The 14,407-nt window shown below is 31.0% G+C and overlaps 3 protein-coding genes across 4 annotated transcripts; 2 read left to right on the top strand and 1 right to left on the bottom strand.

Moving 5' to 3' along the window:
* Nucleotides 1-3,753: 3,753 nt before the first annotated feature.
* On the top strand, nucleotides 3,754-6,845 carry LOC118069144 (uncharacterized). Of its 2 annotated transcripts, none has more exons than XM_035087075.1 (5): nucleotides 3,754-4,269; nucleotides 4,439-4,625; nucleotides 5,084-5,614; nucleotides 5,689-5,789; nucleotides 5,845-6,845. In XM_035087075.1, the coding sequence occupies exons 1-5, from the start codon at nucleotides 3,927-3,929 to the stop codon at nucleotides 6,822-6,824; spliced, it is 2,142 nt and encodes a 713-aa protein (XP_034942966.1). In that variant the 5' UTR covers nucleotides 3,754-3,926; the 3' UTR covers nucleotides 6,825-6,845. The 2 variants fall into 2 exon arrangements, with proteins under 2 accessions (XP_034942966.1, XP_034943054.1); XM_035087163.1 differs by having other exon boundaries at nucleotides 3,758-4,269; nucleotides 5,447-5,614.
* Nucleotides 6,713-7,592, top strand: LOC118069474 (maternal protein exuperantia-like). The gene has a single exon (XM_035087658.1). The coding sequence runs from the start codon at nucleotides 6,854-6,856 to the stop codon at nucleotides 7,331-7,333; it is 480 nt and encodes a 159-aa protein (XP_034943549.1). The 5' UTR covers nucleotides 6,713-6,853; the 3' UTR covers nucleotides 7,334-7,592.
* A 4,194-nt stretch (nucleotides 7,593-11,786) lies between these two features.
* Nucleotides 11,787-13,709, bottom strand: LOC118070315 (general transcription factor II-I repeat domain-containing protein 2A-like). The gene has a single exon (XM_035088894.1). It carries the CDS (start codon nucleotides 13,707-13,709, stop codon nucleotides 11,787-11,789), a length of 1,923 nt encoding a protein of 640 aa, XP_034944785.1.
* Nucleotides 13,710-14,407: the final 698 nt, after the last annotated feature.

Below are 14,407 nucleotides of genomic sequence, written 5' to 3'. Positions count from 1 at the left end.
GAAGCCATAACATTTCTAAGAAGGTGCTCTGTTTCAAGATGTCAAGTATACTGTGGCTACAATGAGATCAAATGAATACATTCATCTAATTATGTTAGAAAATTTGATGTTCAGGTTTTAGAGTTTAGCGTATATTAGTATCTTGTATAATAAGTATTAAAAGAAAATTCTGAATTTTTCACATACAATCAACAGTTTTTGGAAACCTTATGAATAATTGTAATATTGAGTTGTACCTCAATGTTATAATCATTCATAAGGTTTCCAAAAATAGAGATGGACATCGGCTTATGGGTTACTTGTTATGATAAAAAATGAAAATAATGATAGATACCATAACTTTGGTAAATATAAAATACCTATATCTGGAATGTAAATGCTTTATATTATAAGATGGCAAATGTTGAAATATGTACCAAATTGATTCATTACTCCATTTCAACATATAATATTATAATTCTTAGCACTTTCATGCATGTACAAATGATCTTTGTGGGTACCAGTTTATGAAGGGATACGTTTTGGGCTAAGTTGATATTGTCTTTTTAAAAATGTTTCTATTGTTTTTCAAACAAAAAAGAAAATATAGTCCTTAGTCCAGAAATGGGCAAACGTGGCCCTTCAGAGCCAATGTGGCTCTCCAGGTATAATTTTAAAAAATACAATTAATAATAATAAAATGAGAATTTGTATTTTATTTCGATGAATTAAATAATATTATCTGATTTAACTTAAAATCATACAATTTCAGTTAACTCATCATTCTTCAAACATTTGATTATTTTTTGAGGTTAACAGATTACTTTTGTCCAGGAACAGATTAAATACATCAGTAATTTTTCTTGTTTAAATTACCTTTAGAATAAAGAAAAAGGGTTAGTTATAACAATTATAAGACAAGTACACATATGATATTAAAATCTAGAAATAAAATTTTTTTAAGAAGTTTCGATTACTATAAACATGATTGCTGAAATTCTAATAACTAAATTATATTTTTAATGTTGTCATTCTTGGAAAAAATTTTAAACGGATTCAATTAATTTTAGGACAAAGTGAAACACTCGAGAAAATTCACTAATTTATTATTATATGGTTGAAGATACTTGTTGCATCTTTTGTTTATTAATTTTTAAATTTATTAATGCATTAAAAATTATCAACATTTGTTAATATAATGGTTAAATTGTTGATTTACATTTTTTCTTAATGTTCCACTTTACCTCACCTATTAGAGTAGAATAACAAAAAAATTCTTCTCAATTGTATTATAATGGCAAAAAAGTGTATATTTTGAATTTGTTTAAGATCATATTTTTTTATCACACAAGCATAGATATTCTATTGATAGTAAATAAATGATTAATGCAATTAATTCATTGATAATAGTATTTAATTTTCAAATGAAAGTACTAAAGAGATAGTTAAGTAGTGACTGCTCCTGAAAGTAAATATTTAAATTTTTGAAGAAGGCATGCTCGGAAAAATTAAATTTTTTAATACCCCCCGGGAAAAAATAAAATAGATCTACATTGATCAACGTAGATCTATTTTTTGGCACAATTAGATCTACTTTATTCTGTGTACATCTGTTTTAATCATTTTAGATCTTCTGTGATCTCTGCAGATATATTAAATTTTTTTTATCATCGAGATCAACGGAGATCTCCATAGACATACAGTAATTTGTGTAGATACCAAGTGATCTTATAAGATATACATAGATTTTACTTAGATCAAATTTATTTTTAAATTTATTATTTATTTATTTATTTATTTTATTTTTTCCCGGGTAATCAACTCAGCATAGATCACTTGGGTACCAGACAACCGTCTAAATGCTACGTTATTGCATACAGTAAAAGCATGAAAATTAAAAATTTTTTGATTTATTGGAGTAGCTCTTTATCAGGAGACACGTTTACTTTAGTATACTAACTGACAGAAACAATGTGATAGCCAGAAGTATACTAGCGGCAAAGACAGAATATACTCAATTTAAGGCTGAGCTGAAGTCAGAAAGTTTCCCGGAGTTGACTTTACGCCCTCGTGTTGTGCGGCAAAAGGCCGAAGCTTGACATCAACTGAAATTGAGTAGGTAACAGGGAAATCGTTCGAAAAATGATAATTTTCAGGGATGCACTACAAAAAAGGAGCCTTAGGGCACCAAGAAATTTACAAATTTTTGAATAATCTGTTTCGAGCAAGACAGAGCACAGAATATATCTATCTATCTCCGTCTTATTTTTCAGAGAAGACTGCGAGTTCGAACAGTTGACGAGCAAGCACATCCCCCACCCTCTGTTACCGAGCCTGAAGCTTATGATATCTAAACGTAAACAAAGCAAATGAAAATATGCTGGCTCTGTAGTCAGAAGATTCGACATTTATTTTACCGAACGGTGTTCGATTCCAATTGCGGCAAAATTGTTTTTTTATTTAAATTGCATGTAATTGCAATTTTATCATGCCAAAAATGAGTTTTAAATTTCAATTTTTATGTAAAATTATTTTTCAATCAATCGATGACAAATGAGACAATATTTGAACAGGTTCATTAACCTTTTTTTGTACAAATACATTGATAATAGCCTTTTTAACAACTTATTAACAATAAAAAATAGTTTAAACACTTCGCGGCGAGTTCCGACACTTCACCGGCAAGCTCTATCCCCACTCTCTGTGCCCAAGCCTGCAGCTTATAATTTTCAAGCATCTTCACTATTATTGAAACCATAATAGCTCAGTGGTTAGAGCATCAATCTTTTATTTTGCTGGGCAGGGTTCGATCCCAGTCATAGGCAATTGTTTTTTCTTTTTTTTGCTTAAGTGACTTTATATACTTATAAATTAATTCATATATTTGATTAAATTATTCTTCCAATTAATTACGGAAAACAACTTGTTTTTCTGAAAATAAGCTGAGGGTGAGGAACGAGTTACTATGAATTCTCTTTTTTCGAAAGTGTTGTCTTTAAAAGACAATAGGAATTGATTTTGAACTTATATAAACAACCAATTATTGTATTTATATAAAATTTTAATGAAAAAAAAAGGAAGAAAAAATTGGCTATGACTGGGATCGAACCCTAATCGGTAAAATGAAAGCTTGGTGGTCTACTCACAGAGCTAACACATCATCTCTGACATTATGTTTATGTTTATAAATTGTATAATGCAGGCTTGAGTACGAAGGGTAGGGATAGAGTTTGCCGGCGAAGTGCCGGAAATCCCCGTGGATTATTTCAACTACTTCTAAATATTTCTAAATTGCTTAAAAAAAAGCTACGTTCATATAGCTATAGTAAAAAAAGTGTTTATAACCCTGTTCATATGTTTTCCGACTCGGCGTCGATAAATTACATAAATAATTGAGAAAAAAAAATCAAATCGTTGTAAACAATTACTTTTGGCATGTTAATATTATAATTACATGCAAATCTAACAAATAAAAGAGAAAAAAAAACTCTATCATGACTGGAATCGAACCCTGCCTAGCAAAATAAAAGACCGATGCTGTAACCACTGAGCTGTTATGGTTCCAATACGCTTATATATGCTTAAAAATTATAAGCTGCAGGCTTGAGCACAGAGAGTGGGGGTAGAGCTTGCCGGGAAAGTGCCGAAACTCGCTACAGATTGTTTGAGGAAGTCGGGTGACAGCTACGTGATTTGTTGAATGTTTAGAATTTTTTTGATTAGTCATCCATATTATTATTTTTAAAAATAAAATTTTCGATTTATATTAACATTTATCGTGTTTAATTATTGATTTTTATTGATTATATTATGGTAAAATATTTTATATTCGTTACTTGAGTAACGTATTAAAATATTGTGAGAAATGTTTGGCAACGTTGCATAATTCTCGATGGTCAGCGGATTACACATAAATCTCTACAATTATTAAGAGTGATTATCTGATTATGTGTGAGAATAATTATCGAGATAAAGATGGTCGTTTTTGCAAAAGTAATAAAAGAAAATGGAGAGAAAATATTGCAGCAGCAAATTCTAAGCGTCAAAAAATGAATAAAAAATATTTTGAAGGAGGAAGAGTGATTGACATTGTTAGGTTAGGTGAAGACATGTGGTGCAATGCGTGTCATATTCCTCTTTCGATGCAATTCATTAAAGAAGAATGTTTAAGAGGATTAGCTAGTGTCTTTAGAATAAAATGTTTCAAATGTGACATAATTTATTCAGTGAAAACTTCAAAACAAGACAGTGATGATGGTACCTATCACATAAACGGATTGCTCGCTTTAGGTAGGTTGAATTATTGTTTTAATAATAATCGTTATTGGCATCGAAACTTTAAAGTTCCATACAGCCGTAATGATTGTTTTATACTTGTCATTTGAGTTTACAATGACAATTCTGTTTACTGAATGAACCATATGATTTTGGAGCCAATAAATTTTTTTTTTTTTTTTAGCAATTTACGATGCTGGTATTGGATTAGCTGAAATAAATCAAATTTTAACTATTTTAAATATTCCACCAGTTCATCAACAACTATTAAAACGAAATGAGAGGAGAGTTGGAATAGCCATAGAGAAAGTAGCAAAAGCAAGTTGTATTGAAGCTTTGAAATTAGAAAAGGCCATGACAATACAAGACAGGTTCTGAATATTTATTTAAAAATATCAATTACTGTGTGTTTAAATTAATAAGTTGTTGATTAACCCTAACGCTGTAGAAATTAATACTAAGCTTGATGTGACTAACAAAATGGTGTGGTGAATCCATTACAACAAATTAATTGCAATTAATGAAAATTGTAGTGTAGAATACAATTTATGCATAGATGTTTAAAATATTGTAGTTTCGAGATTCATCAATTGAGATATCAAAAAATCTCTTTATGAATAGCATTTAAATCATATTCATACTTTTCTGAGCAGAAATAATCATCAATAGAAAAATGAAAATGATTTATTAAGGCTTTTTATACATAGATTTTTTCGATTCAGCATTTAGAATTTGTACTAAAGTTTGATTCCGTAAGTATCACTGGTAACAGTGTAGACATCGAAATATATCTAAAATGACAGAATATACATAATAATATTTATTGTAGATTAAATCATGAGGAATCAACACTAATTATTGACTTGGATGGTGGAAGAACTAATGACGAAGACACTAATTGTATCATTGACATTAACAATGATAAGGAGATAAGCGATGATATTAAAAATAATAATAAAATAACTTATAATACAGAAATTAACAATAACGACGAGATAAATAATAAATTCAAAAATAACAATAAAATAACATTTAATATGGAAATAAACAATAACAAAGAAATAATTGATATCGAAGAAATTAACAATAACAAAATAATTATTAATAACGAACAAATCAACAGTAATAACAGCGATATTATTAATAATAAAGAAAACAGCAAACATGTAAATCCTGACATTATCTCTTTTAGTGAAATATCTGAAGGCAGAAGAAAAAATAAGAGTGAAGAGAAGAAGCCAAAATTGAAACAGTGGAGAGTTTTAAAGAAAAACGTAGAACTGAAAGAATCAAAATTAAAATCAAAAATAGAATTATTTGATTTACCAAAAACATGCGATGCTCGCAAGGCTCTTGAAATGTAAGTTTATATTTTTTTACGTTATCATTTCATTTTTTCCGGTTGTCTAAACATACTTGTCATTTTTTGAATAGGTTAGATGTAAATACGCTTGCTACAAATGGAGAAGTTGGCTGTGCTTTTGGTTTGGATGCAGGTTGGCAGAAAAGCGGGCGTGCCCATAATAGTCGCACAGGTATTAAGTTAATATTTTTATCATGTATTTATTAGTGATAATGATTCATTTACAGGTCATTGCACTGCTATTGGTCGTAATTCCAATTTATATGTTAGTTATGACGTTTGTACAACCGAATGCCGACTATGTGCACGTGGTGTTTCTAGAGATCAGCATGACTGCCGGGTTAATCATTCCGGAAGTGCCAAATCAATGGAACCAGCGATGGCTGAAAGAATGCTAATTGAAAATCTTGATTTTCAAGTCGAGGGTGTAAAAACTACTATTTTCATTGGAGATGATGATTCGTCTACTATAGGATGTTTGAGGAGGAAATCAAATCATCCTTTTACTAAATTATGTGATAAAAATCATGCTATCACTAAAGTTACGTCAGCTCTTTATGGGCTTAAATTACCAACTATGGTCATCGATTATTTAAAATATCTTTTCAAATGTGCCATTGAAAACAATAATGGTGACGTGGAAGTAACTCGAAAAGCTATCTTAACTATAGTTCCTCATTCTTTTGGAGATCATCTGGAGTGTGGAGCATGGTGTAAATATAAAGATAATCCTGAGAAATATCAACATAATAGACTCCCTAAGGGCAAACCTTTGACTGGTGAACAATTGAAGGCATCGCTGACTTCTCTTTTTAAACGACAAGCTGCAAAAGCCGAAGAATTAGCACCCGGTGCATCAACGCAAGCGAATGAATCTCTTAATCAAATGATTGCAAGACATCATCCAAAAAATAAATTTTATGGAGCATCATCTTCAATTCATGCTCGCATTGGCGCTGCTATTTCTCAGAAAAATATTGGAACTACTTATGTTGATGTGGTTAAAAAAGAGCTTTCATATTCTCCTTCGACAACAAGAGCAAAAAAATATAGAAGCTCACTTGATGAACGAAGGAAAAATCATGCAATCACTTCTCAAAGTACTGTTGGAAAAAACGGAGACGTGCATTATTTGAAGAACGTCGTAAAAAAAATAATGTCATTGAAAGAAAGGAAGGTATTTCCTACCAGTCCAATTGTGGAGTAGATATTGGTGTAAACTTTATTGATAAACCTATGGTTTTAGAAAACAAATTAATAATTACAGAGAAGCCACAACTCGTGTATTTAGATATTGAGAGTACAGGATTTGTAGGAAGTGAAATAATTCAAATCGCAGTTAAATGTAACAGTGATGAATTTAGCGCATATATTATGCCATCAAAAAATATTCCTCCTCACATCACAGACTTGACTGGCATCAAATTATACAACGGGACATTGGTAGTAGATTCTTCACCAGTTTTAACTCTCTCACCTCGACAAGCAGCCAATGAGTTTTTATCATATTTAAAAAATTTTGGTGAAAATATTATATTAGCCGCACACAACTGTTTTACATTTGATGGACCGATGATTTTACAATTCATGCAAGAAGTAGATGTAATAGATGAATTTTCATTAATCGTGAAAGGTTTTACTGATACATTACCTGTGATGAAGAAGCATTTGAAAGATCGAACTAAAGCTAAAAAAAGATTCAAAAGAAAAAGATGAAAACGGAAAATTGTCAAAAACCGAAGGAGTTTCTGCAGGTATGATTTCTAAGATGGTACAGGCAGGAATTACCATAGAACATTTAAAAGAAACTTTTATTAATTTTGGGAAAGAAGGAATAAAATTACTACTTGGACAAAATGTTGGAAGTCAAGCACGAGTGACAACAACAGGAAGAATTATTGATGCCATTGTAATAAGATTACAAAAAATTTGTATTATTAAATAAGAAATAAATAAGATGAAATGAAAAAAAAAATTCTAACATTATTTTTAACAAACCAAATATAAAGTTCTTTATTTTCTTTTTAATCTAACCTACAATAATTTTAACTTATAAAAATCCACTCATGTGGACTAATTCAAGTTTCGCGGGTGTGCAACGTTGCCATATCACGCGCATCATATTTTTCTATTTGCTACATCAGCCATTTTTAAGAACTCGAAGGTATTTTACACGTTAAATTTTTATATTTTCTTCGTTATTTCAACGATGCGGCTCCTGTTCGAACATGTAGATGCGTTCAAAATCGTTTTGTGAACCTAGAAACTAGTTTTTTATCTTATAATATTGGGAATCCTTGATAAAAAAAATCAAAAACTTTTGACAGCAGAGGATTCTTCTACACTGTCAATGTTCGTAAATGGGAAAAAAAAATTTTTTAAAAATTAATATCTCTGTATCTAGACCGCAGTGAAAATTTTCCTTTCGACAACTAACGCATCATAGGCTTCTTTACTTAAATAAAAATTTTCATCATTTCATCTTGGAACAAGTGTTATCACCCGACTACCTTAAACTACTTTTCAATGTTAATAATAATATGATTAACTTGTTAATAACATAACATTGTTAATACATGTAAAGATGTATAAGTTGTTAAACACAGGCTATTATCAATGTATTTATACAAAAAAAAAGTTTATGGCTCTGTTCAAATATTTTCCGACTTAGTGTCAATAAATTCAATGAGTAAAGAGAAAAAAAAATCAAATCATTATAATGGATTAATTATGGCATGTCAATATTATAATTACATGCTAATCTAACGAATAAAGTAGAAAAAAAAGTGATTATGACTGGGATCGAACCCTGCCCGGCAAAATAGAACTCTGACGCTCTAACCACATGGCCAGCATAATCTCGATATTGAGTTTATGTGTATTTGTTTTTATACTACATGCTTGGATACGCCGACTTGGAATTGAGCTTCCTTATTAACATTTATACCTAATAAAAATGATAATAATGGATGAATATATGTATTTGAAGTTATTTGCAGGTATTATATTAATTAATGTTAAATGAGTATCATCATTTTCATTTATTCTAACTGCAATAGTCATCAAAGTATAAGGCATTGTAAAGCGATACACTATGTTTACATCACATACATATATTACCCGTACACACTCATACACAAATTACTCACCAAAATGCAGGGCACCATCAGTTCTGGATACGGATTGCGCATTTTTTCAATATGGATGACTGAGGTCATCTGCGAGCATAATGCTGTCACCTATCAGAATTCTTTTAAACTAATTTTCCGGAGAATATCATCTGGAATACAATATTTCTAATTATTTCTAAATTATTCAATTTTATACTATAAATTGATTTTTTTGACATTCAGATAGGTAGCAAGGACTGACGCAAACACGAATTTTGGGCGAAAAACGTATAAAAATAAAATAATTAGTGATTTTTCATCTGAATGATGTGGCCGTCATCTTGGAATTTAAGCGCGGCAAGTCAATTCATAATTTGTTCATTATTCTTTCTAATTTTTTTAATAAAAATATTCACTACATACAAAAAATTGTTGTTTACGTCAGTCCGGCATTAATTCATCTGTAATTTGGTACCTAATTTTATAGAAATAATAGTAAATTGGCAAGGAAATTAGAAATATCCCGATCCCATGTATTTAGATAGGGGGAATCAGTCGCCTCTCTGACTTCAGCCCAGCCTTAAATTTAAAAATTTCAAAATATAAATAATCATATTAATAATAAAAAAGTTACTGTTATACCTATTGATATTAGTAAATTTAAATTAGTGAGCATTACTGATGAAGTAATTTAATGATTAAATATTCAGTATTTATTAAACAGATAAAAAATAATTCTATAATAATTACAACAATTACTGTTGTACTTTTAAATACGTGGAGGTGCTGCACTTAGACTTGGCCTGTTAAAAGTCTAACTCGTAATTTAGCGCTCAGAGATAAATTATTGATTGTAGAATTAATAATTTATTGAATGCCTATTAATTAATTCTAAGAAATTGACAGAATATTCTAATGAATTATTTTGGGGTATTATATCGAATAATTTATTGCTGAGCGCTAAGTTGAGGTTATACACTTTAAAATTGCAATGTCTTTATTATAATGACTTAAACACGTCATGATAACTTCAGAAAACTTCATTAATTTACTTCAGGAACAGATTAAGTATGATATTGTCTTTCAAAATTAATTATTTTAAATACTGAATAATTGGCCACGCCCCCATATATAAGATTTAAGAAACTACAGATTTTTTTTCCTTAAATATACGATTTTTTTTATAAAGTTGGTACCATTGTGAGGTTGTTATAGTATAGTTAAGGCTGGGCTGTAGACAGATTTCCTCCTAGAAAGTTCCTAGCAAATTTTTCTCTACAAATGACGGCGTCAAAAATGGATGAATTTAGTTAATTTAGGACTTAATCAAAAGCTTATTTTATTCTTCACATCGGAAAACAACAATATAATAACATTAATTACTTCATCATAATTAAAAATGAAGATAAAGATATGCACTCATTTTTCACTAGATTTTAGAGGTGTCATGGCGGATACCGCTGTCATCAGCTGTCAACGAGAAAATGATTTATTTCACAATAACCACTGTACCTATACTGTAAATCGTTGTTTTCCGATGTACATACTATTGTTCGGAATATATAAAAAAATATTTTATAACAAAAAAACGAATAAATAAAACACAGTTTCGCGAGAAAAATTTCAGGTGATCATTCACAGAATCGTATTTTTTCCATTCTCGACAGGTGGCGTAGCAATGGTCTCTGAAAGGCATGGAATGATTATTGATTTTTACGACAGTGCGTATCAAAATTACTCAGAGCTCTAAGACAAGTGACAAAGACCGTTATATCTTCTGTCGCAGTCTTACTCATTCCATCTTTCTGCGCATGTGTTGCACATAAAAAAGTATGAGTAGAAGTAAGAAAGGCTCATGTTCGTAGAAAGAGAAAGGCATACGACAATCGGCAGCGAGTTCTGGCACTTCGCCGGCAAGCTATATCCCCTCCCTTCGTACCCAAGCGAGTAGCTTATAACTTATGAATATAAACAATAGAAGAGTTAATGTATTAGCTCTGCACACAGAGCACTAGATTTTTAATTTGCCGAGCCGAGTTCAAACCCAGCCGCAGCCAATTTTTTTTTTCTCTTTTTTTTTGTAATGATATACAAGCGTTATTTTAGCATGCCAAAATTAGTTTTAAATAAAGTTTTTTTTATTAATTACTCTTCCAATTTATAGCGGAAAAGTAAGAAAGTTATTAAAAAGTTTGAAAAAACTTGTTTTTATGTCGCTACAAAAGAGACAACAGTTTTTTTTTAATAATTATAAAACATGAAGAGCACTTACAACAATTTGTGACGAGTTCCGGCACATCGCCGGAAAGCTGGATACCCACACACCATACCCTAGCAAGCAGCTTAAAATAATAAACACAAAATATTTATATCAGGCATGGGCGATTGGGACTGCTCGAAGTCCCCGGGACTTCGTACCTGAAGTGACTTTTTCTAACTTTTGCTGTGGACAATAGAACCCCTATTGTCCCAGCAGTCTTAATCCCATACACAATAGGGACTTCGAGCAGTCCCATCTATCGCAGTAGGTAGAAGTGAGACAAATGATAAAACAGTTTTCCCTCTTTGTTCCGTAGGGCAAGACCATCTTAGTTAACAATTGAAATATTAATTTACTTTCACAGGTAAAGAACGGATCAGTAGCTCAGAGGTTAAATTCTCTGGCTGTGAGTTTTGTAGCGACAGGTTCAAATCTCGCCAGTTGCTTTTTTTTTTCTTCAACTTAATTTATTAATTCCATTACAATATTTATTATATTTTTTTTATAACAATACTGAGTCCCATCTATCTGTTCTTCATGAGTAATGAAAAAAAATTTTTTTGGACCATTTCTTTATTAATGTTAGTAACAGAAGAATAATAAAATAAACAAGTACATTCAACTTATTCACTACAAATTGAATTTTCTACATACATGTATATATAAAAACGGGAATGAATGTTTTTACAAGACATTTTAATATGTACTTAAAAACTACTTTACAACTACAACGGAAATATTTAAAATAAGTGATTAAATTTCAAAGAAATATACGCTGCTAAATCATAACACTTAGATTTTAATTCTCCATGTCAATGTCAGAATCACAGTCTGTATTGTGCGATTTGTGGCACTGCATTTTTGACATGAGATAACAAATGTCTGGTTCGCGTTGACTTGTTTTAATGTTCATTAAGTGTCCTAAATTTTGGTCAGTTAATCGCGATCTTTCACTCGTTTTTATTTTTTTCATGAACGAAAAGCCACTCTCACTTAAATATGTTGATCCAAACACTGACAAAATTTTTTTGTAAATTTTCAAAAAATTTGGATATTGTTTATTTGCAGCTATCACATTCCACATGTTACCACCACTCGCAATTACAGCATTTATTTTATTGTCTCGTGGTAATGATTCAAATTCATTTACTAATTCACTGAAGTCAATCCAATCAGCATTTGAAAACAGTCGTTTGATTGTTTCGATGAGTTCTCCATATCGTTCGAATTTTATAGCAAACGGATTAACGGCTATTTCACCAATAATTTCAAGATCTCTAAAATCTTTGAAGCGTTTTTTGACTTCATCTAAAATAGGCATTGTTACTTTTATTAACGACTCACCATTGAATCGTTCTTCTGAGCTCTCACCGAACAATTTCTTCAATCGCTGCAATCTTTCATCGATACTATTCACTTCACAATGTTTTATAATGTTCACCAATGTTAATTCGAAATCTCTAATCACTTGAATTTGGTCCCACACAACCTTACACTTCCCTTGCAGTTTTTTATTAATCGAATTAATTATTAAAGTTAAATCGACTGCGTACATCAATAATGACAGCCATTTAAAATCATGCAATTTATTGACCCACTCCTCTTTTCCTTTTATTAATAAAAAATCGCGTATTACCGGAAGTAAGTTTGCAAATCGTTGAAGCATATTTGCTTTACTCAACCATCGCACTTCAGTGTAGTAAATAACATCAGATTCATCACTATTTTCGTCCATATCTTTTATGAGCTGCTTGAATTGTCTGTGATTTAACGCCCGTCCCCGAATAAAATTAATTATTGTTACCACTTCATCTATCACATCGTTTATTCTAAGAGCTTTAGCACACAATACTTGTTGATGAATGATGCAATGATAAACGTTGAAAAAAGGAAACTTCTTATTATTTCTACACTTAGCTAGAAAACCATTTTGATTTCCGGTCATCGTTGCAGCTCCATCAGATGTTATGGAAACCAACTTTTCCAGAGGGACATTGCGTGACTCTAGCAGAATTTCAAAATGCTTAAAGAGTTCATCGGCAGTGGTTCTATCATGCAATGAAAATAGTCCAAAGCATTCTTCTTTTAATGTTAAATCGGGGAAAACCATCCTGATAAAAACTAGAACTTGCGCAATGTCGCTGACGTCCGTGGATTCGTCGAGTTGAAAGGAGAAACAGTCACACCGTTGTAGATCATCATCAATTTGAGAGTATATATTCTCACTCATTAATTGAATTCGATTGGTGATTATTCTCCGGGATAATGGAACGTTGGATATTGCCTCTTCTACTTCTTTTTGTAATTTGGGACAAGTGTTAAACAATTCCCGGTTGAATTTTTTTACAATGGTCTTCAATCCTTCACCATGCTCAAATGGTAACATCTCTTTCGCGATCTCTTGAGCCATCAAAAAAGAAATTCTTGTCCCTGTTGCTACTGATGCATCAATGCGTTCAGCCCCTTCATAACTCAGTAACGATTTTCTCATTGTAATGTGTGAAATTCGATCACTTTCCTTTTTTGTGCTGAATTCACGGTGAAAATTGAGGTAATGATTTTCGTGGTTCGTTTTTAAGAAGTGAATGAAAGGCTTTGGTGGTTCACATAACACACAAAACGCGGTATTGCGGTCAAACTGGACTAAACCATATTGGTTCTCCCACTGAGAATTATAAAAACGTTTTTTTGATTTTTTTGCAACCGGTTCATCAAACTCCATATTTCTTGTTATTAATGAAAACTTATTATTCACAAAAATACCGAAGTTTCAGATGATTGTCGAAACAAGACTGTCTTGGAAATTTAGAAAAATGCTTCATTTATAGATATGACCCCCCACTCTTTTGCCAATACAGGATTTGTATTATAATTTGTTGTGGGTATTGTTCATAACAGTAATATTGCAAGGTCAAATATTGTTTTGCATCGAAAGAAGCTATTTACGGCAGCTGTACTTTGGGATGTCATCCTAATTATGTAAGACCCAAACACTTACAGTAATTGATACATAAATCATATGACTTTAAAATTCAAAGTCATATCATTTGTTGGGTGATTTTAAAGTTTTATATCGCCCACTGCAATTGCTACCAATATAATTGTCCGTTGTAATCCTAATTGTGTAAGACCCAAACACGTACAGTACTTGATACATAAATCATATGACTTTAAAATTCAAAGTCATATCATTTATTAGGTGATTTTAAAGTTTTATATCGCCCACTGCAATTGCTACCAATATAATTGTCCGTTGTAATCCTAATTGTGTAAGACCCAAACACGTACAGTAATTGATACATAAATCATATGACTTTAAAATTCAAAGTCATGTCATTTATTAGGTGACTTTAAAGTTTTATATCGCCCACTGCAATTGCTACCAATATAATTGTCCGTTGTCTTTTAACAGACAGGTTC

The sequence above is a fragment of the Chelonus insularis genome, unplaced genomic scaffold, assembly GCF_013357705.1.
Source record: "Chelonus insularis isolate UGA/USDA-ARS -01 unplaced genomic scaffold, ASM1335770v1 contig_111_pilon, whole genome shotgun sequence".
Classification (NCBI taxonomy): domain Eukaryota; kingdom Metazoa; phylum Arthropoda; class Insecta; order Hymenoptera; family Braconidae; genus Chelonus; species Chelonus insularis.
This window is presented reverse-complemented; position numbering and strand designations above follow the sequence as displayed.

What these genes read in the sequence shown, in the direction of transcription:
- LOC118069144 (XM_035087075.1), top strand. Translation starts at nt 3,927, where the DNA reads ATGTGTGAGAATAATTATCGAGATAAAGATGGTCGTTTTTGCAAAAGT. An exon ending in GCTCGCAAGGCTCTTGAAAT is followed by an intron (nt 5,615 to 5,688) that starts GTAAGTTTATAT and finishes TTTTTTGAATAG; the next exon opens with GTTAGATGTAAATACGCTTG. An exon ending in TGCCCATAATAGTCGCACAG is followed by an intron (nt 5,790 to 5,844) that starts GTATTAAGTTAA and finishes ATTCATTTACAG; the next exon opens with GTCATTGCACTGCTATTGGT.
- LOC118069474 (XM_035087658.1), top strand. Translation starts at nt 6,854, where the DNA reads ATGGTTTTAGAAAACAAATTAATAATTACAGAGAAGCCACAACTCGTG.
- LOC118070315 (XM_035088894.1), bottom strand. Translation starts at nt 13,709, where the DNA reads ATGGAGTTTGATGAACCGGTTGCAAAAAAATCAAAAAAACGTTTTTAT.